Below are 26,036 nucleotides of genomic sequence, written 5' to 3'. Positions count from 1 at the left end.
ATCTTTTTGAATGTAGTGAATTTTTATTCTACTTAAGACATTTTTCTTACTTCTCGTGTAATATACTATACATTCTGGTGCATTGTCAACTCCCTCCCAATACTGAATCTATGTCTTTAACCTGTTAACATAGGAAGAGCAATAATCCTCTTTGTATAGACATATAAATTGAATGTTAACTATTTACATGCTTAATCAAACATTGGCAGGCAAGATAGCCCTAGAATTTAACTTTTCTCTCCATGCCTGCCCCAACAATTTCTTTTAACTCAAGCCGTGAACAACCCATTTTAGGCAGAGAGTAGGCTGGTACATGATATCAGTCTTTTCATTATACTATTAATGCAAATATGTATCTATCACGGCACTGGATGCATAATGACAATGTACTCAAAGGCAAATGAGGTTTCAGATTAAGAACACTTCACATCCCACCATGGTTGATGCCTAACATATACATATAACACCATATATATATTTAAGGGCACAATTGGTCTAATCTTTTGCATTGGATGCACTTAAAATTATAAATAGATCAGAGGCATATTAATTTGCAATTAAGACATCACAATCCTCACATTATAAGATAGAAGCAACATCCTCAGAGGGATAGGCTGTGTGTGATCTAGGCATTACCCCTTGCACCAAGTTAAGATTTTCTAATGACAAAGATGCATCATGTCACACTTAGCTGTCTCAGAAACCTTTTATTACGGCTAATATCCTTGGAATTTTGATCATACAACATTGGACTACATGGGGTTTGTAGAAGGGAAGTTGCATCTGAACCATTAAATTTTCATTGATAACTCCCTAACTATAAGTTAAAAAGACAAAAAAATAACATAAAATTAAAAATAATACATGAAAACTTTATTGTCTAACCGGTATGAGTGGAAAATAAATTTCTTTCAGTCTACAGAACATTTAACAATTTTTGATCTCATTTCTGCCACTTGCACTACATACTTATATAGATAGCCTTACTAAGGATTGAGTTTCAGAAAAAATAAAGGAAAAATCAATCCAGCATCCACCTCTTCAGTGGACATGTATACCAAAAATGCAAAATCAGTATGCAATGCTCAGACACAAGGTCAAAATATTTCAACATGGTAGGAATTCAATAATTACATAGTCTCTTAGACAACGCAACATGAAAACTACACACAGCAATTTCCAACTAAACAAATGCCATCTTCTTGGGAAACTTCACTTGTTGCTTGCACAGTAACTACTTCCTCAGGAATCATCTCTTCAAGAGGTTCCTCACACGGTCATTTCTTTGCCAACTTGTTACTCAAGTCATCATATGCAGGATCATTTATGTTCATCATCAGATTATTGCTGCTAACATACACTTTATTTTGAGATGCAGCGATCTGAAAGAAGCAATTAATTATCATCACTTTGTCTTTACCATCTTCATTGTAGAAAAAGTTAGAACAGAACAGTTCTACAACAAATTGATTCATGAACTTCAAATAATCAATTGATACTTACAGTGCGAGCAATGCTCTGGGCTGCTCGAATCTTTCGCAGTTTCAGGAAACCAGGATTTTTACTCATGGCCTCTCCCAAGTAAAACTAGTTAAGGTATTACCGTGAAAAAGCAAAAATATCTTAATCAATATCAAATAAAGCATTTTAAAAAAATAAGGGTATGAAATACCATATTGAATAAAATACAACATAATTTAATAGTCTTGAGTATGTATAAGTAACATTGAGGAATTTTCTTCTGCCTCAAACCACTAAATTACAGATTGTTAACACAAAAGAATTAATATTAACTGCCAATGGTGAGGACTTATTTCCTGCTTCATTAATGAATACCTATGTTCAAAATTAAAGAAGAAGTCTAAATTAACACATTCAGTGTGGAGCACGTCAATTGACGTGGTCCTGTCCAATACGAGATACATCAATTGACACGCTCCGCTGGTCAGGCCGGGAGCCCTTTCTCTGCCTCCGTTCGTAACTAATATCCACTTCTGAGTCATTCAATCGTGTGTATGGTCTCAGCAAGCTTTCCCCTTTCAAACCGTGTGGCAGATTATGAAGACTTAAATGAAAATCGGCCTACATTGAATGTGTTAATGGTATTTCTTCCACTTTGCATTTTCTTTGAGTGCATGGATGCTCATTCAGCTTTTTTTCTCAGAACTAACTGAACAACCTCGAAAAACTTATAAACCTGTATCAGTACTGCCCATGTAGTTTTTTTTCAAATAAAATTTACTGATTAAGAGAACCATAAAGTAACTTTGACTTCTCTGAGCGTGAGGCAATTCAGCAAATGAGACTTAATTTGGTTTCATACCTTTATAAAATGTACCATTGAATAAGTATATTATTATTGAAGACAGATGTTTAATTTCCTCTAAGGACTACTAGAGAGCAAATAGTCCAACTGTGGAAATGCTCCAGAGCCCCAAGTTTCACTACGATATATAACTCAGGTAACCAAAACTGCATACTTCTTAAGATATAAACCTTTTTACCAAGAGATTTAAGTGCCTCTCGAAAAAAATCATGTACATATAATGTCACAGACTCACATGGTTTTTATGCCTCCTTATAATGCCACTTTCCAGGGCAAAATAGGTCTCAAAACACTGACTTCAGATGTAAAAGAACAGCATAGAAATGCTATACATTTGATTGCAACAAAAACTCATTATTACTAAGATCTAAACAAAAATTGTAAGGATGAGTTTTCTATTAAATTCCTTGCTTCAAAAGTGGTAGCAAATGTGATGCCAGAAAAATGCCAAAGAATATTATGAAAAGGACTTACAAAATTTAGTCCAAAAAATAAAATAACCAACCTGTTTGCATAACTTAAGATTTATAACTATGGCTGTGAATTAAATTTTTATTTGTGATATGACAGTTAAGAGGAATTCATTATACATATAACGTTATTAACACCAGAGTTGGGGTCCAACAATTATTTCAAGCAGAAATTTTTCTGACCCGTGAAAAAGGCATGCTAAAATCCTCCCACAACAGAGTATTCAAATCCTCATTACCTATTCATTTTATATGTAGTATGGTCTAGTTCCATCTGAGTGCCCATTAAACACCCCATGTGATGGTCATTCCCCTTTTAGATTGCTAGTAAAATAACCCGAGGTGGTCATCAGCATATATTGAATTAGATGTACATTGAGTCCTCGTTCTACGTCACCCAGTTTAACATCATTTCGCGATAACGTCACGAAAATTTTGAGACCGTCATTCGTTTATCGCACCTACGCTTCGCGATAACGTCACGTCTTTCAAATTTCGCGCGAAAAAAAGGCGAAGCGGCAGGCGTAGCAGGTTGTTCGTTTTGTGGGCGGTAATATAGACAGTCTATACAAAGTGTAAAACAGTGTTGTTTATTGATAATGGGGAACTTGCGTGATTTTTTTTTATTTCACAGGCAGACAGAAAATTATTTTCTGAATACAACAAAGAAAACCGCATGTATATCTGAGTTTTCCTTTGCGAGATATTTAATGATAAATATAACGAATTTTAAAGCGCGGGAAAAACTCCCTCACCCCCCAAGCCACTGCCGACGAAGCCTCGATGACGTCAAAGGTGCCTAAACATCACGCGAAGCTGTTGTTGTGATTGTTTGTAATAGTTGCCAGCAGTTGTGAGAGCTTCATTTGTTAGACGTGTTGATTATTTTATATTTAAAGATAAATATCCGACGATAGAGACTTGGAAGCCCTCATATTTTGCATTATTTATAATATTAATATCTGAGTAAGGGCATAAAATATAAAACTGGAGCAGTTAAACCAAAAACTTTATAATACCTAAATAACATCGTTGTAGGAGTCTGAGCCACGACCATTGGAAGGGGGATACGTTAATAGGGAAATTGCATACTTTTTATAAACAGTATGCTGATATACTACAGTAAACACTTAGTACCGCAATATATGAAAGTATACCGGGACTAGCCACGGTGATAACTTTTTACGGAGTCACCCGCAATGCACAAATAGTGCGAAAAATCCACAGAGGAAAAATCATTCGCCTTGACCGGGATTCGAACCCGGATCCCTCGATTTCCGGCCGAGTGCTTTAGCCAGTTAAGCTACCGAGGCGTCATTCTCCCCTGTGGAAATTTGTGGACTTTACCGGACAAGGTGGTATGGACTGCTGAGCATATTATGCGGCTAGCAGTCCAGGTCGTGCGCATGGCGCCACAGCCGGAGAACAAAGCCCGAACTTTGAACACTAGAGGTGTTCGCTCTGGACTTATGAAAGTATACCGGGACTAGCCACGGTGATAACTTTTTACGGAGTCACCCGCAATGCACAAATAGTGCGAAAAATCCACAGAGGAAAAATCATTCGCCTTGACCGGGATTCGAACCCGGATCCCTCGATTTCCGGCCGAGTGCTTTAGCCAGTTAAGCTACCGAGGCGTCATTCTCCCCTGTGGAAATTTGTGGACTTTACCGGACCGGATTTTTTTTTTTTTTTTTTTTCGCACTATTTGTGCATTGCGGGTGACTCCGTAAAAAGTTATCACCGTGGCTAGTCCCGGTATACTTTCATAAGTCCAGAGCGAACACCTCTAGTGTTCAAAGTTCGGGCTTTGTTCTCCGGCTGTGGCGCCATGCGCACGACCTGGACTGCTAGCCGCATAATATGCTCAGCAGTCCATACCACCTTGTCCGGTAAAGTCCACAAATTTCCACAGGGGAGAATGACGCCTCGGTAGCTTAACTGGCTAAAGCACTCGGCCGGAAATCGAGGGATCCGGGTTCGAATCCCGGTCAAGGCGAATGATTTTTCCTCTGTGGATTTTTCGCACTATTTGTGCATTGCGGGTGACTCCGTAAAAAGTTATCACCGTGGCTAGTCCCGGTATACTTTCATAAGTCCAGAGCGAACACCTCTAGTGTTCAAAGTTCGGGCTTTGTTCTCCGGCTGTGGCGCCATGCGCACGACCTGGACTGCTAGCCGCATAATATGCTCAGCAGTCCATACCACCTTGTCCGGTAAAGTCCACAAATTTCCACAGGGGAGAATGACGCCTCGGTAGCTTAACTGGCTAAAGCACTCGGCCGGAAATCGAGGGATCCGGGTTCGAATCCCGGTCAAGGCGAATGATTTTTCCTCTGTGGATTTTTCGCACTATTTGTGCATTGCGGGTGACTCCGTAAAAAGTTATCACCGTGGCTAGTCCCGGTATACTTTCATAAGTCCAGAGCGAACACCTCTAGTGTTCAAAGTTCGGGCTTTGTTCTCCGGCTGTGGCGCCATGCGCACGACCTGGACTGCTAGCCGCATAATATGCTCAGCAGTCCATACCACCTTGTCCGGTAAAGTCCACAAATTTCCACAGGGGAGAATGACGCCTCGGTAGCTTAACTGGCTAAAGCACTCGGCCGGAAATCGAGGGATCCGGGTTCGAATCCCGGTCAAGGCGAATGATTTTTCCTCTGTGGATTTTTCGCACTATTTGTGCATTGCGGGTGACTCCGTAAAAAGTTATCACCGTGGCTAGTCCCGGTATACTTTCATAAGTCCAGAGCGAACACCTCTAGTGTTCAAAGTTCGGGCTTTGTTCTCCGGCTGTGGCGCCATGCGCACGACCTGGACTGCTAGCCGCATAATATGCTCAGCAGTCCATACCACCTTGTCCGGTAAAGTCCACAAATTTCCACAGGGGAGAATGACGCCTCGGTAGCTTAACTGGCTAAAGCACTCGGCCGGAAATCGAGGGATCCGGGTTCGAATCCCGGTCAAGGCGAATGATTTTTCCTCTGTGGATTTTTCGCACTATTTGTGCATTGCGGGTGACTCCGTAAAAAGTTATCACCGTGGCTAGTCCCGGTATACTTTCATAAGTCCAGAGCGAACACCTCTAGTGTTCAAAGTTCGGGCTTTGTTCTCCGGCTGTGGCGCCATGCGCACGACCTGGACTGCTAGCCGCATAATATGCTCAGCAGTCCATACCACCTTGTCCGGTAAAGTCCACAAATTTCCACAGGGGAGAATGACGCCTCGGTAGCTTAACTGGCTAAAGCACTCGGCCGGAAATCGAGGGATCCGGGTTCGAATCCCGGTCAAGGCGAATGATTTTTCCTCTGTGGATTTTTCGCACTATTTGTGCATTGCGGGTGACTCCGTAAAAAGTTATCACCGTGGCTAGTCCCGGTATACTTTCATAAGTCCAGAGCGAACACCTCTAGTGTTCAAAGTTCGGGCTTTGTTCTCCGGCTGTGGCGCCATGCGCACGACCTGGACTGCTAGCCGCATAATATGCTCAGCAGTCCATACCACCTTGTCCGGTAAAGTCCACAAATTTCCACAGGGGAGAATGACGCCTCGGTAGCTTAACTGGCTAAAGCACTCGGCCGGAAATCGAGGGATCCGGGTTCGAATCCCGGTCAAGGCGAATGATTTTTCCTCTGTGGATTTTTCGCACCGCAATATACTTTTCTCCGCTTAAAATTCAGTTTATACACTAGAAAATGACTCCCAAAAGTCTCCCGAGTTTCGCGGGCTAAAAAATACCGCCCCCACTAATATTTGGCCGTGACGTCATAGTTCAGTAGGAGTCCAAGATCCAAGCCCAAACTGCAGGTTTGGAAGAGCCACGTTGCGTTTAAAGGAGAACATGGGTGAAGTAAGGAAAAATTACAAGTGGTGCATTGTTCCTCTGTGCAATAACACCCCAGAAAAAAATTTCGTCTGCATTCCCACGGAGGAAATTAGAAGAAAAGCCTCAATGTATGCCGTCTGTCGGGATGAGCGTTACGGAAAAATAAGAGTATAATAAACAGAATGATAAACCCGTGTGCTATGTGAGCGAAGATAACTTTAATATAAATAATATTTCCATATTTCATTGACTGAATAACTTGAAACTGAGATTTTTCGATAATTCGGCCGCCGTAGAATAAAAACTCAAATTTACAACAAAAATCGAGATAGGTGTTTCTCGATGGTTACGATGGACTCAAATTATTTATGGCACTTGTTCAATTTTTAGTTACGGAAGGACATAGAAAATTCCATGATGTTTAAAATCAAGGGAGGAAATATGAAAATATAGAGCAACGTTGATCCTCATGCATTCGAGTGCCAGCCAAGAAGACAGCGTTTTCTTCTACTGTCGGCGTCAAAATGATGAGCCGCTGTACTTTGCAAATTTATATCCTGGCTTTACTGCATGCTATAATAATGAACTATACGTCATTTTAAAGGAAATTTTATCCTAAATTCTGATTTATTTTATTACAAAAAAATTGAAAAATGTATAAGACACGGCCTGTGCAATAAATGACTCCGCGCACCGAAAAATTAGCCGTTTTGTCAATTTCATGAACTTGCACTACGTCTACAGCATTCATCTTCCACATTAATTTACACTCATCAGTGCGGATTAATAAAATGGCTTTTGGGTATTTTTAGAACTTTTATTTTGTTATAAATTAATGAAAATATTTAAACATTATCTTGTCCCATAGTTTACCCCGAAAGATAAAGGAATTTTTAGATGGAAAAAGAATGGAATCCAGAGGTGGTCACAAAAAATGAATCGCAGCATTCTTTGGTTTTATTCTACGCCGGCTTGCTTTTCAGAAAAAGTTGAGTCACAAGAGGAATGTTCCGCGGCCCTTGATTTGGAAACTGTGGAGATAGAGGAAGACGCGTGGATCAGCAATTTCCATTTAGTTGGTTGTCAGGATGAACCAAGGATCCATTTAAAGGTTGTCAGGCCATCGTATAAAGATAGAACTGATGTGCACCACAGGGGAAATGGGGTGTTTGAGGGAAAGTCAAACCCAAAGTTGCCCAAAGAATGTGCAGTTCTATCTTGCTCTTTCCCCAGTTAAAACCAAATAGAAATAGGATTGGGATGATATTTTCACCACGGGTTCTAGTGATAGTGAGAGTGCAGGTGATCATGGTCATCGTCGAAGGTCATCCCTCTAGGATTTCCGATACGGAATTTTTAAGTGACAACCGATCGCAATGAAGATTAGCTCCCCCCTTTAGAGTAGGTTTCAGATATATCGTGAGAAAAGCTCCCAAAATGTATTAAAGACTCTGTTTGGAAAACATTCACATTTTAATGCTAATTTAGGAAGGATTTCATTACAAAAGTAACTTATTAACACCTGAAGACGTTGTGTTTATTATATTGATCGAAGTGCGATTGACCGATTCTTTCTGTAGAATAGGAAGTGGCTTCGGGGTTTTGAGTCACAAGATGGTACATTGTGTTGGAAGTTCGTCTATATTATCGCTACTAAATTGAAAAATTAATAGTCTGGCTTCTCAGAGCTTCCTGTCGCCCTCCAGGCAAGGTATTTTTAAGTTGAAAGTATCATCGACAGCTTCGAGGTGGAAATAAGTTCACCATAAGACTCTACCGGACTGCCAAAAGAATACACATTTCACATGAGTATACGCTTTCGCCAATATTATACGCAAGTCTCACTTTTTTTATGAACTATAAAACATTTCAGATGCACATCAGCTACCTTTCCATTTCTCGACATCGACTTTCCGCGCCGACGAAGTCTACAGTTTCACTAAAATACCCTGTTATCATGATGGAATCAGTAACAGGAAGCTTGCTAGGATCAGACTAGGAATAACCGTATTCCTTCATCTTTACGCAATCTATCGCTTTCAATGGAGGGAAAATAGATCAAATAATAGCCCTGAAGTCACACTGAACAACTCCGATACGTCTGCACTTCAATAAATGAATCATAACCACGCCATCGCATGTAATCAATTCAAGTAATATGGCCGTGCCTCCTCGTACTGAACTATGACGTCACTTTTCTACCAGCCAATCATCGGGCATTTTCGCTTCTCACTTGCATTTGAAAATTCTCGTGAACTTTGATGCATTAAATATCGCAAACCACTTCATAAAATAACAAAAAAACTTTCACCGAGGTAAGCAAACATATATTTTTATATAATTTTGGGGTTATTGATTATATCTGAAATGTATGCAAGTTCCCTATTGTTAGTTGATGTTATTGACGGCATATCATTCATTTAAGTATGTAATTAGAATGATTTTGATGTCTACTAATGCCCGCTTAGCTTTTATATACAACAGCTTCATCCGTTTATTCGTAGGTACCGGAGAATTCGTCGTTTAGGACTGTCTGAACTTGTATTATGGGGTGAATTCCAGTCAATGCAACTTTTGCTCGCTGATTGGAGACATCTAGGAACATTTTTGTGCCCAAATAGTGTTATTTTCAACGTGACATCTCCCGTTAAGCTACTGCTAATAATCACAGTGCCAGTGGTTGTGATGCAAAAAGTTTGACAAGGTTGAAAAATCAAGCCAAGAGTTATCAGTGTTCCATCGTGATTGAATTGTAAAAAGTGCTATTATGCTATCGATAAATGTCTAACAGTAGTGTAAAAATTGTCAGTGGCGTGCTAATCTCCGTTGTTCACCGTAGATATGACATTTCACAATCACGCTATTGAAATAAAAACTGTGAGTGAAGTTTGTTATTCCATTATTTCAACGAATATTGAGAAAAGTCACCTGTGTCGGCTAATTTAAGGGTTTCAATCAATGAATAAATAGTTGTTTGCATCATAACGAGTTCTGTTATTGTAAGTTGTACGTGATGAATATATGAATGTGACAGTGACATCCAGTTTTTGATAAGAGTATTTGCCTATTTCCCACTATATTTTTATGGTATATGCGAGCATATTGTTCATGGATTTACCTATATTATTGAAATAGGTTATAGCTTGTGTGTGTGTTTGCAGCGGAACCAATTCGCGATCTCACATGTGGATTGTGTGCAGACTGTTTTGCTATGAATTCGTACTGTAGGACGGATAGGACTACCTTCTCCGTTAATTCGGCGTTGCCAAATTCAACAGCACAACTTACTCTAATGTCAACAGCACAGCTTACGATCGTTATCCTCCAGTATTACAAGTTTCTTTTACAACTCGATTTGCCGCCGACGTATAGCAATTTGTCTTAACTAATTCCATGAGGGTCGACGTGGCATCAATTTTTGATGTCCTAAAAAAAGGCTGGTGTCCTAACACCCCATGCCACATGCCTTTTAGGCGGCTTGCGGGGTATTGTGTAGGTGTTGATGAATTTCAGGTGTACTATTCGAACGAGTGGCAACGTTATCATCCATTTTTCCGATCACTAAAACATACGAAGTGAAACGCTTGTACTTCATCATCCCGATGCCGCATTATTAATATCCCAAGTAATAATCTAGGCACAATAGCAATAGGAAAACTTACCCAAGAATAACAGACCAAAATAAAGTGACGATGAGCGGCTAAATACTCCCTCAAAACAAATTTTACACCATGCGCTCAGCGTATTTCCCTACTCCCTACGGTTGTTTAGGCACCTATGACGTCAAGCCTGGCCTCGGCAACGCTCGGGTGTTTTCGTGCAGTGGTCGGCTCAGAGAAATTTTTCTCGATTTTAAATGAAATTTTTTTTATTTCTTTTGATGTTGAATGGAGAAACTGAAGGTATTTTTTCGAGCTAATGTATCCATTTGACTTATTCAAAATAGTTTTTAGAGCAATCTACGACCCATGCAAGTTCCTCATTGCGATTACGGTTTTAGCAAAAATTTCTGCAAAATGTATTCTTGCGTAGGTGCGCAAGGTTTAACTTGACATAATGGTTTTCAGGAACCTAAAAAGTGATTTCAAGGCATTTTTCCGTGTAGAACTCGGAGTTTTTGTCGTCACTTTTTTCTCCGAGTTCACAATAATTTTGGTTCCTGTAACTGCGACGATGTTTTAGCGATGATGATGCCCAAGGTTCTTAGACTGAACTCCAAGAACCTTGGATGATGCCCAGGCGACGCTCGCCCGGGCGACCACCATAGCGAAGCCGAAAAGAAAATGCGGGAAGGTACAAAAATGGAGGAGGATTTACGTCACTGCTGCTATTGTCGTCGATGAAGACAGGAACTCGTATTTATGCCATAGTTTGGCATTCCCACCGTAAAAAAATGCCCCAGATATGATACGCTAACATTTTTTTCGCGTAGGAATTGTGAGGTCTAGGAGCTGATTTTCACTTTTTACATTGTTTCTTATGGGATATTATGCTTCGATTAACGTCATTTCGTTTATCGTCACATATTTCAGGAACGGTAAGTGACGTTAAACGAGGACTCACTGTACATAAAATAAATCATGAGTGTGAAAAGGATATCATTCTAGCTGCTTCAGCCTCTCCCTCAGCCTGGACTATTTTTTGTTGCCTCTCCTGCTTGGCTCGTTCGACCACAAAGGCAGCACGTTGAGCCTCTTGTTGAGCCACCTATAGAAAAAAATAAACATCAAATTTTCAGTAGAATTAGATATAAAATTAACTCAAAAAAATTAACAATAAAATTCATTCGGAAATTGAAAAAAGATTATCTCCTACAATAATGAGTCCTTTGATAGAAATTAAAGAAAAATATTTTTTAAATTGGGAGAATGACAATCAGTAACCATATTTGATAAGTTTTAAAGAGCATTGCTATAACAATGTCAGTACAAAAATCAAAATGGAGAAAGGAACAACAACCCGAGGTTCAAATTTACCATGATTTTCCTATAGTCATCTACACTTGGGAGTCCAATTGAATTCCTAAGTTTTTTCCTCATACTACTTATACTTCACCAAAAAATTAATATAATTAAGATGAAGGAGAAATAAATCAAAATGATTAGTTAGATACATATATGTTTCCATTTTCCTAGACTTTTTCTCACCCTTAAAAGTCCACTATCTCCATTAGACAGAGAAAATCTTGGCCTATTAAAGCATCATAATTTTTGCCTATTCAGTGTACAAAAGCAGAAATGGGCAAGTCACGTAAATAAATATGTACAGTGGCGGAAAGAATTAATGCATGGCTCATCAGCATCTGAAAGTGGGGACTAGAAGTCTGTCTTACAAAATTTTGTCCTTGTAATGCTCTCATACAAACGGGATTTTTAAAACTTCTAAAAACCCTAATACCAGGGTAATTAATCTTTTCCGTCGGATTACGACAACCCACAATAGACCCAAGTGCTAATTTTTCCCAATAATCTTCAGGAGGAATAGGCCGTGATGAATCAGAAATGCATATAATGGGGCACTGAAGCAGGGCTAGACGATGCAAGAAAGGAGTTGAATTTCAGCAAACAAATTATCACTTAAGAATTTAATAGCCATGCAATATCCTCTGGACCTAATGCTACCTTTTGCTAAGTTTAAAGATCAGAAAAATGTCCACAATGAGTGTGCAGTATAAAAGAATCCATCACCAAGACTTGATCTGTGGAACCTCCATTATTCTTACCTACTACACCACCAAAACATTGTGCCCTCAGGCAGTTTCAATTCCCAATATGTCCACTGTTTTCACAGATGTCCAGATGAGTGTACATATACTCCATTCTAGGTGAGACATGGTTGAAGCATACTTTGGCGATTATGGGGTAAAATTCACAATTGGGTCTTTAGTGCATTGCCACAATGCAACTGATATGATTAATTTTCCTAGGATAAGGGGCTTATAGTTTTAAAAATTTCCGGTTGTATGAGAGCATTACAAGGACAAAATTTTAGAAGACAGACGTCTTCAAGTAGTTCCTAAGCCACATGCTTTCAGACACCAATTCTGGAAAAAATTAACGCAAAGCTCATTGATGACACCGTACAATGTATAATGTCCATTTCTCTATAAAATCATTTATTAAAATATTTGATGGCTCAAAACGTGGATTTGAACCATGATCTCCACATTGTAAAACCAACAAATTATGAAGGATTAGCTTAAATCCTTATCACAGGATTATTTTGAATCCCTTTCAAAAGCAACTATCAGAAGATCTCAACCCTCCTAAAATTCATAATTATTTATCCTCAGTTTAACATATCCCATCCTACTTGCTCAGCTTGTAAAAAAGTAAAAATTTCTGTTTGGATCGAGTACAAGCATGAGATTTATTGATTAAAGGCCATATAGATGAAGAAGACTATTCTGAGAGTAATGTGTTACCCAATAAATATTATCACTCTGGCTCACGCATTAACCACTATTTAACAGCTATACTCACCTGCTTAGCTTCAACAGCTGCGGTATACTCCTTTCCAAAACTCAGTTCTGTAATTGATACATCATCAAGAATCATGTTGAAATCTCGGGCTCGCTCAGTAAGTTCTCTTCGAACCAGCAAAGAAACCTGAAACGAAAATTTGACTAGTAGCACATACTTAAACGAATTTATCAAGATTACTCTGTTAAACGACTAAGAAGAAGTAAATAGAGTGTAACAATTAACTTTACTTTTTACGTAAACCAGTAAAACTGATAAAAGCAACACTATGCTTGACAATAACTTTCTTTTGGAGAACAAGTGTCCCAACAAATATCGAATTCCAATGACTTTGCGTATAACTTGTCGACTAGATAACAAGTTAGGTACATGAAAACTACCAATAACCACCGTCGTATTTAAAATTAAAGTGACAGAGACACTAGAAAAATTTGATGCTATATACTAACTTGTTGTCGTTGAGTAATAAGCTGCGATGCATTGAATTTCGCCACCACACTCTTCAGTACTTCATTGCAGATGGATGGTAACACTTTCTCATCGTAATCCAGGCCTAATTGTCGGTACATAATGGGAATTTGATCCGCGTCCGGTCGAGAAAGAACTCGAAGTGAAATGTTAACCATTTGCAAGTCCTTGCTTCCGGTAGGTGATGAGATCTTCCTCGGCCTCGACCTATAAATAATACTTAGAGTAATAAACAGAAAAACGACAAGCTAAATAAGAGTTGATTGCTATCAGTTTTACACACCTTATATCATAAATGATGGGGTACTGCAGCCATGGGATACGAAAATGAAGACCTTCGGCATATACATAAGGCTGAACACCACCTAACCTACTAAAGATGATAGCTCGGTGACCACCTTCAACTAATGAGGAGATGTAAAATATCAGCGACATACTGAGCAACATCAACAAAAGATTTCGTCACGCATACGATAAGAACAGAGATTCCGTAATTGAACATGTAGGAATTGAAACACTTGTGCAACAATACCATAAAACTGATAGAGCAACACAGTTTGCATTTATGTAACATTTTACCTGTGTACATTGCCTGACTTGCACCATAAGCAGCAACACCAAGGGCAGCTAGAACCTTTAACCCAGTACCAACTCCTTTAGGGGTATTCCCCAACTTTCCAGCCAGGTCATTAAGCTTACTTTGAGCCATTACTAAAAACTAGCTAGAAGATTATGGGTCCTATATTAACGGTTAATCACTATTAACACCGGCAACTAGCAGCATGCGCCCATATCACGAAATGCAGGAGAAACGATTTTTTCGCCCTCTGCACGAGCGAGGATCAAAACAAAACAATTGAAAGCCGATATTTAGGATGCTCTCAAATTCAAATTGGCAGGGTTCGTGTTTGAGTTACTTAAGCTGAACTATTAATACATAACGAAATGAAATCTAAATATTCACTGAACTTGTGCCACTATTCAAGCATTTTAGTTACAAAATCATTTCTATTGAGGCACTTGGAGAAGGGATTCTCTAAATTTGTGGTCCCGATGCGTTCATTGTTGACGATTGTGTAGTTTAATGGGAGTGTCACCCTACTTGACCCTACTTCTTTAGGGAACGCACTGGGGACGATACTTGTGGAAGTTCGAAAAATGGAGGAAATCGAAGTTGATCTAAACATATTAATGACAGTACAGCATGGGATAGTAAGATGAAATTAAATGATAGTGAGAAGAAGAGGCCAAATATGCAGTTGCTGATAGCATGATTTTCACTGCCTCGCATTTTCGTATCTAAATAGGCAATGACGAATGTCATGTCGGAATGCCATTACGCCAATGGACCTACCTTAACGAATTAAATTCCTCCATGAAATGAATTTTCCCAATACTGGCGGCTCTAGACAACAAGCATTGTCATGCCCAAAAAACCAAAGGTCGGCTCTAGCCAGTGTGGATTCTTCTACACAAATGAACTGACGTCAGCTAGAGCCGATGCTTCCCTTCTGCATACCAGCTATAGCCGTTGCACACCAGCTCAGTGGTGTAGCCAGGGGGGGAGGGGGTCAGGGCCCCCTCAAAATATAAAAAACAGTTACTTCGCATCATAAAAGTAAACAAAATATTGAAAATTCGTTAATTTACAAAATATTTCTTTGAAAAATGAAGTTTTTTTCGAGTATGATAAGCGTTAAAATTAATTTAAAACCCATTACTTCGTGCCCTGTTTTTCAAACATTTTTCTCCCCTGGTTTTGGATTCCCCCCCCCCCCCCCCCCCCCGAACGAAATGCCTGGCTACACCACTGCACCAGCTACACCCAACTTTAGGTCTTCTGCATGTGAAAATGCTCATCATGCTCCACCAGACGTTTGACATGAAAGGGTTTAAGGACCAAGACCTGTCAAAATGATGGTTAGAAAGTCCATGAAGTCACTCATAGTTATTTATCCTTCTTCACATCACATGTTGTCCTACGGTACCTTGTAGGCAAGTTTTTGTATACAGGTATATAGCTGTATTTCATGCAACTTAGTCCATTTTTTGAAGAGGGGTAAATTTATTTTTTCATATGCCAAACACTTGGTGTACCAAATTTCCCTGACTTGCTATTATGAAGTATATTAACTTGTATTAAACCCTCTAGATATTTTCAGTGCCTCATATAACCAGGTTTCACCTAAATGCTACAATAGTACATATCATAGAATACACACTTTGGTAAAAATGACTTCATGTTCAATTAAACAAAAACACTGTAGAGCAGATTGAAAAACAGAGGAGACCTGTCATTTTGGAGTACATAAACTCTTTTTTGTTCTAAGAGTTTTCATGCATTACTTTATAGAAATTCAGCATAATAAGTTCTGATGATAGATTAAAAATTAATGCATGGAGTCCCATATGAGACATTGTAACAGAATTATGCTGTATTATATTGCTACAAATTGATGATTGAATCTCAAAGGCTCTTCCACTAAATTTTAGGAGCTTGCAATATAAGTCTGTGGGTGCGAGAGTACCAATTACCCATTTATGCTGAGAAATCGGTACACAACATTTCCTCAATTATAGAGGACACAAACCCATCTGCAATTTTCCAGCCAACAACTGGCTAGAAACAAGCTTACTTAAATTTCTTGATATTATTGGGGATATGGGACACCCACATTGATTCAAAACTTACTGAATTGTCTGCAATACGGAATTCTTTCATGACTATATATTTTGGGGTTCTTAGGTAGAATCATCATTGTCAGTGAAAATACTACTAATAATGCTGTATATCAATTCAAGAAATCATTGAGAAATAAGATTTGTACTTATGACATTACATTTTCCAGCACCACAGATAGTCAAAATACATAGTAATATCATGCTGCATGGTGAACCATATCTTAAGAAAGCTACTTCCGAGTCCAATGTAGAGAACTCTAGTTAGAGAGCTCTAGCAACAAATTCCGCCTCAAACAGGAAAAAAATTACTAAAGATAATTTATTTATGCCTTGGACAACTGTTATTAATGTAACATGAAATAATAAAGTCTGATCAGTTTCACAATAAGATTCAATTTGAGGTTACCTACTGAAAATCGCAGGACCAAGAAAAGTACTAAGTCAGTAAACTTTGGAAGTCTCTGCAAGAGACACCACTCTTACGTTCTATCAAGGTTAGGAGAATAAATACGTCCTGATACTTCATATACCATAGGAGGGGTTTTGGCGAACATACTCCAAAAATATACCAGTGAATCTTAAACAGCAGTAGGTGTATTTGATTTTCATAGCAATACAGCCACAGATACAAACATTGGATATAAATAAAATTGTAAAATTTACACCAAATATATATTTACAAGCACATCATTTGCATCATTAAAATGAGTATCACATAGCAACTAACCTACTTCAGATGCTTACTTATCTCTAACAGGAATTCACTCAATAATACAGGCAAGCAGTATGCATTTGGCAACTAAGAGCCTTACAAATTACCCAAAAAAAAAGACTTTCCTTCACCAATGAATCCAGACTAAGCTACAACTCAGTGGTCATGTGGGATGTCAATGCTTGAACTCTCTTAGCATTGCAACTCTTGCAGAGTACATGGTCATCCAATGGATAGCATCCCCTGCCTTCAGCTTCAGATGATAACACCAATCCACAGTCCTATATGAGATGATATTGAAAAGTTTAGAGACATATATGTACATATAAAAATTTATGTTGATTTTTTGTATAAAAACAAAATGCATCATACACTAGAGAGGACACAAGTAACTGATCATGACATTAGGGGAATAATATGGCCAAAGGAAATGCTCAGAATGAAAAGATATTTCAATTTAAGTTTACTGGGACTAGTCACGGTAATATCTTTACGGAATCACCTGCAATGCACAAATTGTGCAAAAAATCCACCACGAAAAAATCATTTGCCTTGACTGGGATTCGAACCCGGATCCCCCGATTTCCAGTCAAATGCTTTAGCCAGTTGAATTACCAAGGCATCTTTCTTCCCCGAGAAATTTGAGGACTATCGAGATATTTCAACTTAACGAGAGCTGTATTTATATGAATAAAGTCCTCCCTCTTTGCCTTCAGCCTCATTAGAGAAGCAATATGAATGGATTCTTGAGCATGAGATAAATATTTCGTGAAATCAAATCCTTAAAAATTGGCGGGGAATTTTCGTACGCCCTGGAATGGCATACCCATTATGGTTTGTTTGAGTTTAAAATTACGCTTTTCATGACGATTACATACAGTACAACCTTGGCTATATGACCATCATTCATATGTCATACACATTCAATAATTTGTTTCCAGTTTCCTGAATAACCCAATAAATTGCCATGAATTTTCAGCCTCTCTTATATGCCTTCATTTGTACGACGAATTCTGCTATAGAACATATTTTTCCAGTGAAAAGAAGTATGTATCTCTCTTGTATGCAGTGTCAGAGGGCTGTCCTGTAGATTTCTCATCCTCTTTGTCCATGTTAAAATAAATTCATATTTTTCCATGGGTCTGGCAGATGTTCATGAAGGCAGACACAATTTAATCATGGTGGATGATTTAATAGTACATTGGTACAAACAGTGACAGCCAAATAGGCTAATGCCAACCCCCTCATAAACACCCATGAAAATAAACACTAAATGTCGGTATGCCAATCCTTAAAATATGACATGTTAGCAGAGTGCCACCCTTTCCCAAAGAATTACTGTACCATACCCCTGAATCTACCACTTGGTAGGTATCATATCTGAACAAAGAGAAATTGATCCTTACTATTTTCATAACACAACGGTCACAATAAGCATGCTACTTTAATAAATACACAATAAATTGTGTTTCAAGGATTAAATCTGAAATTTTCAGGCTACACTAAAACACTTACCTCACACTTGTAGCAATTGATATGGAAGCTTCTATCCAATGCAACCACACGCACTGTTTCTTCTTGACCAGGTTCTGGCATGATTGGAAGACGGCAAACACAGCATCTGGGTGCAAATTTCCTGAAGAATGGAAAAATAATGAACTTGCTTCTCATCTTCACCACAGACTCCTGAGATCTTTACACGAGGAGTTAATAACAAATTACATTTAACCATGAGAACTAATCTCATCCTATATTAAAACATTCTGGCTCACAGTGAATTGCATAGATGGCAGAATTATTTAAGAATAAGTATTTTTATTATTACAAGATTCCATGACGTCCGTTTCGTGAATGTTTCAGTTTTATTTATGGTCCTAGAAAATGTAAATTCAGCTGGACAGAACCAATGATTTCAGGGTTTGCAAGCTAGGAAATAAGCCCAAAATAATCAAGGAAATCTCTTGATATAGAAACTACTTAGTGCAAAATAAAACTGGGTAATTCTGAGACAACAGTAGAAAATATTACCCCATGGCTTCTCTTTATTTGTAAAGGAGATGTCTTATTATAAGAGATAAAATTATAAGAAATAAAAGAACAAGTTTGGATTATTATTGTTTTCCCAACTATTCGTGCCACATCTCCCCATCATTAGCCCAGATAATTGGGAGTGTGACTGTATATCCTTTTAAAAAAACTTGGTCAATTAACGTCCAAAACTTTTAAAAATAAAAAGATTTCACTTCCAACGGTAGTCCCACGACTGCCATGTTTTTTTATTTTTATTCAACTTCGTGATTAAAAAGAAGTCAGAGAAATCATAAAGCCCAAAATTATTACAACACATAAATTACTATAATCAATAATTTTGAAAAATTTCTTACTTATGGAAGTCTTCAATGCAGTGGATTTGGTTAGTAGCATCAACTGTAAAAGGAATGCCATCAAGACTTTGTCCGCACACAACACAGGAGAAACACTGGGGATGATATGGCTTTCCAGTGGCTCTTAATATCCTATCAAGGATGGGTTTTGAGCAAACTGAACATTTTTCAAGTGTATTCTGAAAATAAATATTAATAATGAACATAGAGTAATATTTTAAGCCACGGCTACCATTACTACACATCATGCCTAATGAAATCAATCAAGAGAGTAAGTCTTTTAATACAGATAGTATATATGTACGTATGTAGGTATTCCTTAAATCAAATAACGCATATCACAAAATGCAAAGAGAGCAATCCAAGATAAAAATTCAAAGTAATTGAATAATGAACATGAAAATGTAACACACACATTTATTAATAATTACTAGATAATTAAATATTCATAACCATAAAACAAAGAAATAAATTAGAAAAGTAACACTAACCAAATAATCTTCTTCACAGTAAGGTTTTCCATCAAGAGCATAAAATGGCTTTCCCTGAAGCTGAGTGTGGCAGTCACAACAGGTGAAACATGAAATATGGTAAACTTGATCCATGGCAGTGCAGCCAGAGCCTTCACCAACAACCTTTTCACCGCACATGGTGCATATACCTATAAAAATAATAAAGTTCACACCATCATATTCTACTGATATGAAGGGCTTGTGACCACAAAACAACAGGTTTGTAAGAGTCCTTTCAAAGTTTTCAGTGTTATTCTGCCATTTGTTATTAACATAGATATAGGTCTGTAAGAAACAGAAGTTTCCTTCATTAAAGACATTAGAATCAAATATGTAATTGCCAATTGTGCTGCCCTGCTATTAATACATATGCATATAATTAGATTAAGAAATTCTGGATGATCCAGGACTCGGAAATTAAATTCAAGTTAGTTCATTTGAAAAAGTTAAGAATATCATGCAAGTAAAACATCACAGTTAGCTATTTTACATTGCTGGGGATACGGAAGGTTTCATCTCCTGAACTCATTTCTTAACCCTTATGCTCAGCAAAAAGACTCATCAATAATCACCTTTAATGAACTCAAGGGCTAAAGATATTTTGCTAAAGATATTTTGAGCTACCTATACTTTTATCGTAATTAAAATAATCAAGTTGCATGCAAAGTTTAAGAGTTTATTTAAAGTGATTATACGAATAAACAAGACAATGCTATCTTATGATACAAAAAATTTACAATTGTGGTTCTGCAATATACAACATTGTGGGCAGCCCCGCAGGGCGGGGGTGGGTGTGCACCCTGCACCCCCAACATATATCCGCCACTGGGAGGGAATTACAAGGCAAAGGCAAATTTTACAGCACAGTAAGCTACCATAGCTTAAGGATTTAAGGTACACCTCTGTTAATCAGTAGTTATTTCCTTGATTAATGTCTACAGTGATCACTCTAGCATTTTAAGATCTGCCTCTAGCCAGAGGACTGTGGCTTTCTGCTCACAAACATGCTGCCTTATGGTTCTGTAAAGATCTGACTAGTCTGTGTTTAATTCCTTGTATAATACTAACATTATTTCACCCATTTAAATTAACTTACTCCATTATTAACTGAACCATCCCCAAGTGAACCCAGTCATCTTCACATTCTCCATGCGGTCTAATTAATCTTCAAATGATCACATTTCCGATTTATGCATTACTAATACATAAAAATAAAAATCTGTGAATAAGTTTGCAAAGAAAATTTGCTCACTTCTCCTGTGAACTTAAAAAAAAATACATACCATAGAAATCAGAGTCAGCAGAGCCATCCATAGACTGCACCAGGAGATCGGTCAAGGCATCCACTTCTGCCTCCTGTCCATACTTGGGTCCAGTACCACCTGGTGAAACTGCTCCTCCCCCAGATCCCTGAGGTCCTCCAGAACCTGAGTTTCCTTTTCTGTTCAACGTTGAATTAGCTGAAGATGGAGGAGGTGGAGGATGTGCGTACGGGGAGTAGAGTGAAGTGGAGTAATTGGAACGCATGGATGCTTGACTTGGTGGACGAGGGTTGATTGGCTCATAAATTGACTCATAAGTGGAAGAACTCTGCAAAAGAACAATTTGGAAACTCAAATAAGAATGGAGAAGGGTTAAAATTTGTTTGTAGCCTTAAAAAATCTATCATAACCTGATAAAATTTAGTAAATTATTTTCACAACATGATATAGGAAGAAAACTATACCTCAAGAAATTATTGTGAACAATGTGTGGTACATAGTTCTAATTTAAATCATCCTGCAGTACCTTAAATGAGCATTTATTACCTATCATGTTTCTTTTTCTAAATAACCCATTCCTTTTCCATAGCTTCCACCAATCATCTCCAATAACATAGGCACACAATAAAGAAGTTATGATGCTTAAGATTTAAAAAAAAAAAGATAATTAAAGTTTGGGTTACCATAGCTCTCAATTAAAATCCCTTGACAAATCCTCATCAAGGCTCTGCCACAAATATTTCTTACGTGTGCTCCCCATGATAAGTTATAAGTTATCATAAGTCCCAGATATTTCACTCCATCTGTCCCCTATATGTTAACACCATCCAAAAAAAATACATGGGGTTGTTGGACGATTTACATAAGAAATCTACCACCATACATTTGCTCAGGTTCAGTTCTCGTCCCCTCTTTTGGCTCCACTTTTAAAATTCATTCAAAACCACAAACAAAATATTTCAAAACCTGATGACATCTAAAAAAATTATTTTCAAGGCATGATACAGGAAGACTTGTTAAGACAAGTCAGTGAATGGCAATATGGTATGAAATTAGGCTGAAAGTCACTACTTCACTATTTAATACTTGTTTACACCGCAATACATGACAACACACGACAATTACAAGACCATAACATTGAAAGAGTTTCTAGTGTAGACATGTTTAACAATGGACTCATAGATTTATACACAGAAATCTCCTTTAGTGATGACATAAATGGTGAGATAGTGAAAATCACAAACCTGAGATGATGGTCCGTAATTTCCGTAGTGTGGTCCACCATGAGCATAATCTGGAATGAAAACTCCTTCAACTCCCACACCTTGCCCAGCTCCACCAACGGCCATCCTTCCGACCGATGTAATTGGAATGTTGGCAACCCCACCCCCGCCAGCCTTTCCCACACCACCAGGGCCTGTTGCTCTCCTCAGCTCCGAGTAGCTTGAACTTACAGGTGATAGTGGGGGTGGTGGTGGAGGTAGATCATCTGGCAGCGGAGAAGGGCATCCACCACCACCGTTATTGTACTCGCCCTCCGGGGGTTGAGGAGGGGGCGGAGGTAGGTCGTCATCATCTTCATCTGGAGCAACACCTGGTAAAGATTGAATTGAGATGATATAATTGGACATGAAACAGCTACTTAGACAAACTGCAATAATCGTTGCTAACGGCTTCCGGGTGCAGCTGCGTGTTGCGCTTTGTCGTGCAAGCTTTCGCGTCCGTTACAGGGCGCATCATCAAGCGATGAATGAAAATACAGAATATTAATTGACAACCAATTCCGTATTTTCATTCATCGCCTGATGATGCACCCTGTAACGGACGCGAAAGCTTGCACGACAAAGCGTAACACACAGCTGCACCCGGAAGCTGTTAGCAACGATGCCTCTCGCTGCAAAAACCTACGTTCAAAACTGAAATAATGATGGACTCATAAATCAAAATGTACCATATGTAATATGATCAAAATATTAATCCACAATGGGAAAGCCTTGCTAAAATATCCAGGAAATCTCACAAATATTCTTCACAAAATTTTCAAACAGTACACTCAAAGGTAAAATTACCTAATCAGTGAAATGGTCTGATGTTTGAAAATGATGTGGAAACAACAGCAAGCCATAAAGATCATTACATGATTTGTGTCAACTGCTATCGGGAGCAGCTGTGTATCGTGCTTTGTCAGCGAGCTTTTGCGGCCATTGCAGGCCGTATCATCAACAAGCTATCATTACATCATGTTCCAAAATAATTTTTTATCTCTTTACTAATTACCTATTTTTCTTAAATTGAAAGGTTTTAAGAGTAGTGCATTACTAGGGAAGTATGAAGCAACTGAGAAGTAAAAGGAGCCAGAGAACTATCTAAATAGTACCTGATTCATTTGCATCCATCTCACTGAAAGTCCCAACATTGCTGTAAGTCGCTGATGAAGCAGAAGTGCCAGCATAAATGGAAGAGGATATATCACTTCCTCTTACAACTCCAACTCTGCCCTTGGAGGATTGTGGTCCACTCGAATGGGATCCCCCGACTGGTGGAGGTAGGTTGCTGTATAATGGTACTTGGCTCTGAGAAGGATGATGAATCTGGGCGTGCATATGATGACCACCACCACTTCCACTGCTGCTACTTCCACCACTGGACCCTCCACTCAATAACAGAGTACTGTATGAGGGTTCGGATGGAGTGTTGAGACTATAGCTCTTAGGAACTGCTGGTATCTATGAAAAAAGTATATCACCGATTATGATGTGGATCATTTCATGACTAGGTAAATTTAGTTACGCTATCAGATTACCAATGAGCCCTGAATGTAAACCTATAAAGGTGCATATGACACAATGTTGAGTGATTCTTACACCTATGATACGTAGCCACTACATTCCACTCCGGAAAACAAAACATGAATTTTAACTAATCGGTAGTATCACATTAAAATCTTTCCTGAGATAGAGGTTTCCACAGCGATGCACACATTCATTACAAAACAATAGAACCTAAGTTCAGGAAGTAAATTAAAACGGGAAAAAAAGGCTCCGAGATTATGAGGATACTATAATGACAAATGTAGAGTCTTTTCAGCCTAAAACATTACCACTGATTAGGCGCAATAAATGAAAATGCAATTTCTACTCAAATCAAACATTTCTCTCATCATAGCTATATGAATTTTCATGCTCTCCTACCTGTGTTTGTGGTTTTTTTGGCTTCGGTGGAACAGCGGGACCAACTTTCTTCGTTTGGCACTCTCCATTCAGCTGGAGATGGGCTAAATGCTGTTCAATATGCGAATCCATTCCTAATTTTCCTGGAGTATATATTAATAAGCAGATAAACAACAGCTTTCGGCCCTCTGCTATAGAATAAAAGTATTCCACGTCATGGATTCCGAGCTCCAAGCAATATGGAATACTTGATCCGTTTGCGGTTACAGTTGTGTGCGCCTGCGACAAAACCTTCGCTAGTATTATTTAGTTTCAACACCATACAAGGCAAAAAGCCTTATACACAAGTGTGCCCTACTTTCCGCTTAGGTAACCAGTTATCTCCAAGTATTCGTCATCCCCAACCGCTCAATAGGCGTGGCTAAAACATCGCTCTTGACATTCGTTTAAAGGTCAATTAATAAAGGAGAAGTATTTGTTTACGAAAATATATCAATGAGAAACAAAGCAACCATGCATCACTAATGCTCACAAACCCGGAAGGCCTTTCTCTAAGACTCAATCTCGCATGTTTTACCAAGTAAATAATAACATAAAATATCACGTTACGCAAATAGACATTTTTTGTTTTTAGCAGGTGGGTGGTAGTTCCAATGATCGCCACCAAAATCGCTGAAAGCAGACGCCTCTTCAGAATATTTATTAATCAATGATGATTTGTTTTGTTCTCTTTAACTTTTGACGTAGATCAATTCGAAAATTAAATTGACAAATTAATATTGCATTGCTTAAAAATTTGAAGCACGGTATACCATAGTTACCGCCACATTTTACAATTTTTGGAACATTGGCGCTTTCATCCTAGGATATCGAGCAGACGAAAAGCTGGCTGCGGTAGCAGAGGGAGTAGGAAAGCAGTCAGTGAGAATTATACGGCGAAGAAGTCGGAAGGATCTCTGACTCGCGAGGGGACGGCACTGTCCAATGTACCTGGAAAACGAAAAGACTGAATCTGTAAATTGGTTTTCTTGTGTTTGAAAAGAAGTATTATGGCAGCTGCGTCACCAAGGAAGTCGCCAGCGGACGAGAAGAGCTATATTTTGGAAGGACATGCCCAGTCGCCCGTGGATCAACAGGTTAGAGGAACTTTTATTCAGTTATGATCTAGGATTTTTATTGTTATATTTACTGATCGGCATTTTTTTAGGTGTAATTGCTTGCTTACATCGGCATGCGTATGTTTATCTTTTTTATATTCAGCCTTTGAATGAAGTTCTTGGTTGTTTGATTTATACCTGTACAGGTGAATTAAATATTTTGTGATGACCGTAAATGAGGGTGTGTGAGGAATCCTCTGCCAATTTATGTCATGAATTTCGCGTGCCATATGCTAATCATCCGCCCGGGAGAATGTTTTTGGCCGGTTAACCTGTAGGGTTCAACTTCGCGATCGATCGCTGCCCCGAGCAAGAATCTCGGTCAGCTGTCCCTGGAATGTCATTAGATGAATTTCGGAAGGTGTATGTGTAGGCGTAGGAATTTAATCGATTCTAGGTTGTGGGAATGGCACCGCCTTCTTTGCCAGGGTCTTGAAATAAATGAAATAAATATTTAAGAGTTGAATGGGTGTTGAGAAGATTAACTCAAACGTCGCAGTGGCGCTGCATTAGTTTATACCGCGGGAATTCAGAAACGGATATTGTGCATATTACCCTAATGTGTTATTAAACCTCGTTTAGTGG

The 26,036-nt window shown here is 38.5% G+C and overlaps 3 protein-coding genes across 4 annotated transcripts in view; 1 reads left to right on the top strand and 2 right to left on the bottom strand.

The window, feature by feature from the left end:
* Nucleotides 1-851: 851 nt before the first annotated feature.
* Nucleotides 852-14,389, bottom strand: LOC124157689 (prohibitin-2). The gene is made up of 7 exons (XM_046532629.1): nucleotides 14,152-14,389; nucleotides 13,856-13,976; nucleotides 13,554-13,779; nucleotides 13,105-13,230; nucleotides 11,222-11,329; nucleotides 1,504-1,581; nucleotides 852-1,382 (listed from the first exon to the last, which is right to left on the bottom strand). The coding sequence occupies exons 1-7, from the start codon at nucleotides 14,279-14,281 to the stop codon at nucleotides 1,278-1,280; spliced, it is 894 nt and encodes a 297-aa protein (XP_046388585.1). The 5' UTR covers nucleotides 14,282-14,389; the 3' UTR covers nucleotides 852-1,277.
* A 2,443-nt stretch (nucleotides 14,390-16,832) lies between these two features.
* On the bottom strand, nucleotides 16,833-24,919 carry LOC124157687 (lipoma-preferred partner homolog). Its single transcript, XM_046532626.1, has 9 exons — nucleotides 24,653-24,919; nucleotides 24,316-24,573; nucleotides 23,502-23,850; nucleotides 22,369-22,718; nucleotides 21,146-21,452; nucleotides 19,842-20,011; nucleotides 19,351-19,529; nucleotides 18,482-18,602; nucleotides 16,833-17,247 (listed from the first exon to the last, which is right to left on the bottom strand). The coding sequence occupies exons 2-9, from the start codon at nucleotides 24,424-24,426 to the stop codon at nucleotides 17,116-17,118; spliced, it is 1,719 nt and encodes a 572-aa protein (XP_046388582.1). The 5' UTR covers nucleotides 24,427-24,573; nucleotides 24,653-24,919; the 3' UTR covers nucleotides 16,833-17,115.
* Nucleotides 24,920-25,026: 107 nt separating this feature from the next.
* Nucleotides 25,027-26,036, top strand: part of LOC124157688 (putative sodium-coupled neutral amino acid transporter 11) — a 52,936-nt gene continuing 51,926 nt past the window's right edge. The window contains exon 1 of one of the 2 annotated variants that reach the window (XM_046532627.1): nucleotides 25,027-25,430. In XM_046532627.1, the coding sequence (XP_046388583.1) occupies nucleotides 25,344-25,430 (87 nt within the window). In that variant the 5' untranslated portion in view covers nucleotides 25,027-25,343. The remainder of the gene's footprint in view (nucleotides 25,431-26,036) is intronic. The other variant, XM_046532628.1, reaches the window with a different exon arrangement.

This window comes from Ischnura elegans, chromosome 4 (genome assembly GCF_921293095.1).
Source record: "Ischnura elegans chromosome 4, ioIscEleg1.1, whole genome shotgun sequence".
NCBI lineage: Eukaryota > Metazoa > Arthropoda > Insecta > Odonata > Coenagrionidae > Ischnura > Ischnura elegans.
This window is presented reverse-complemented; position numbering and strand designations above follow the sequence as displayed.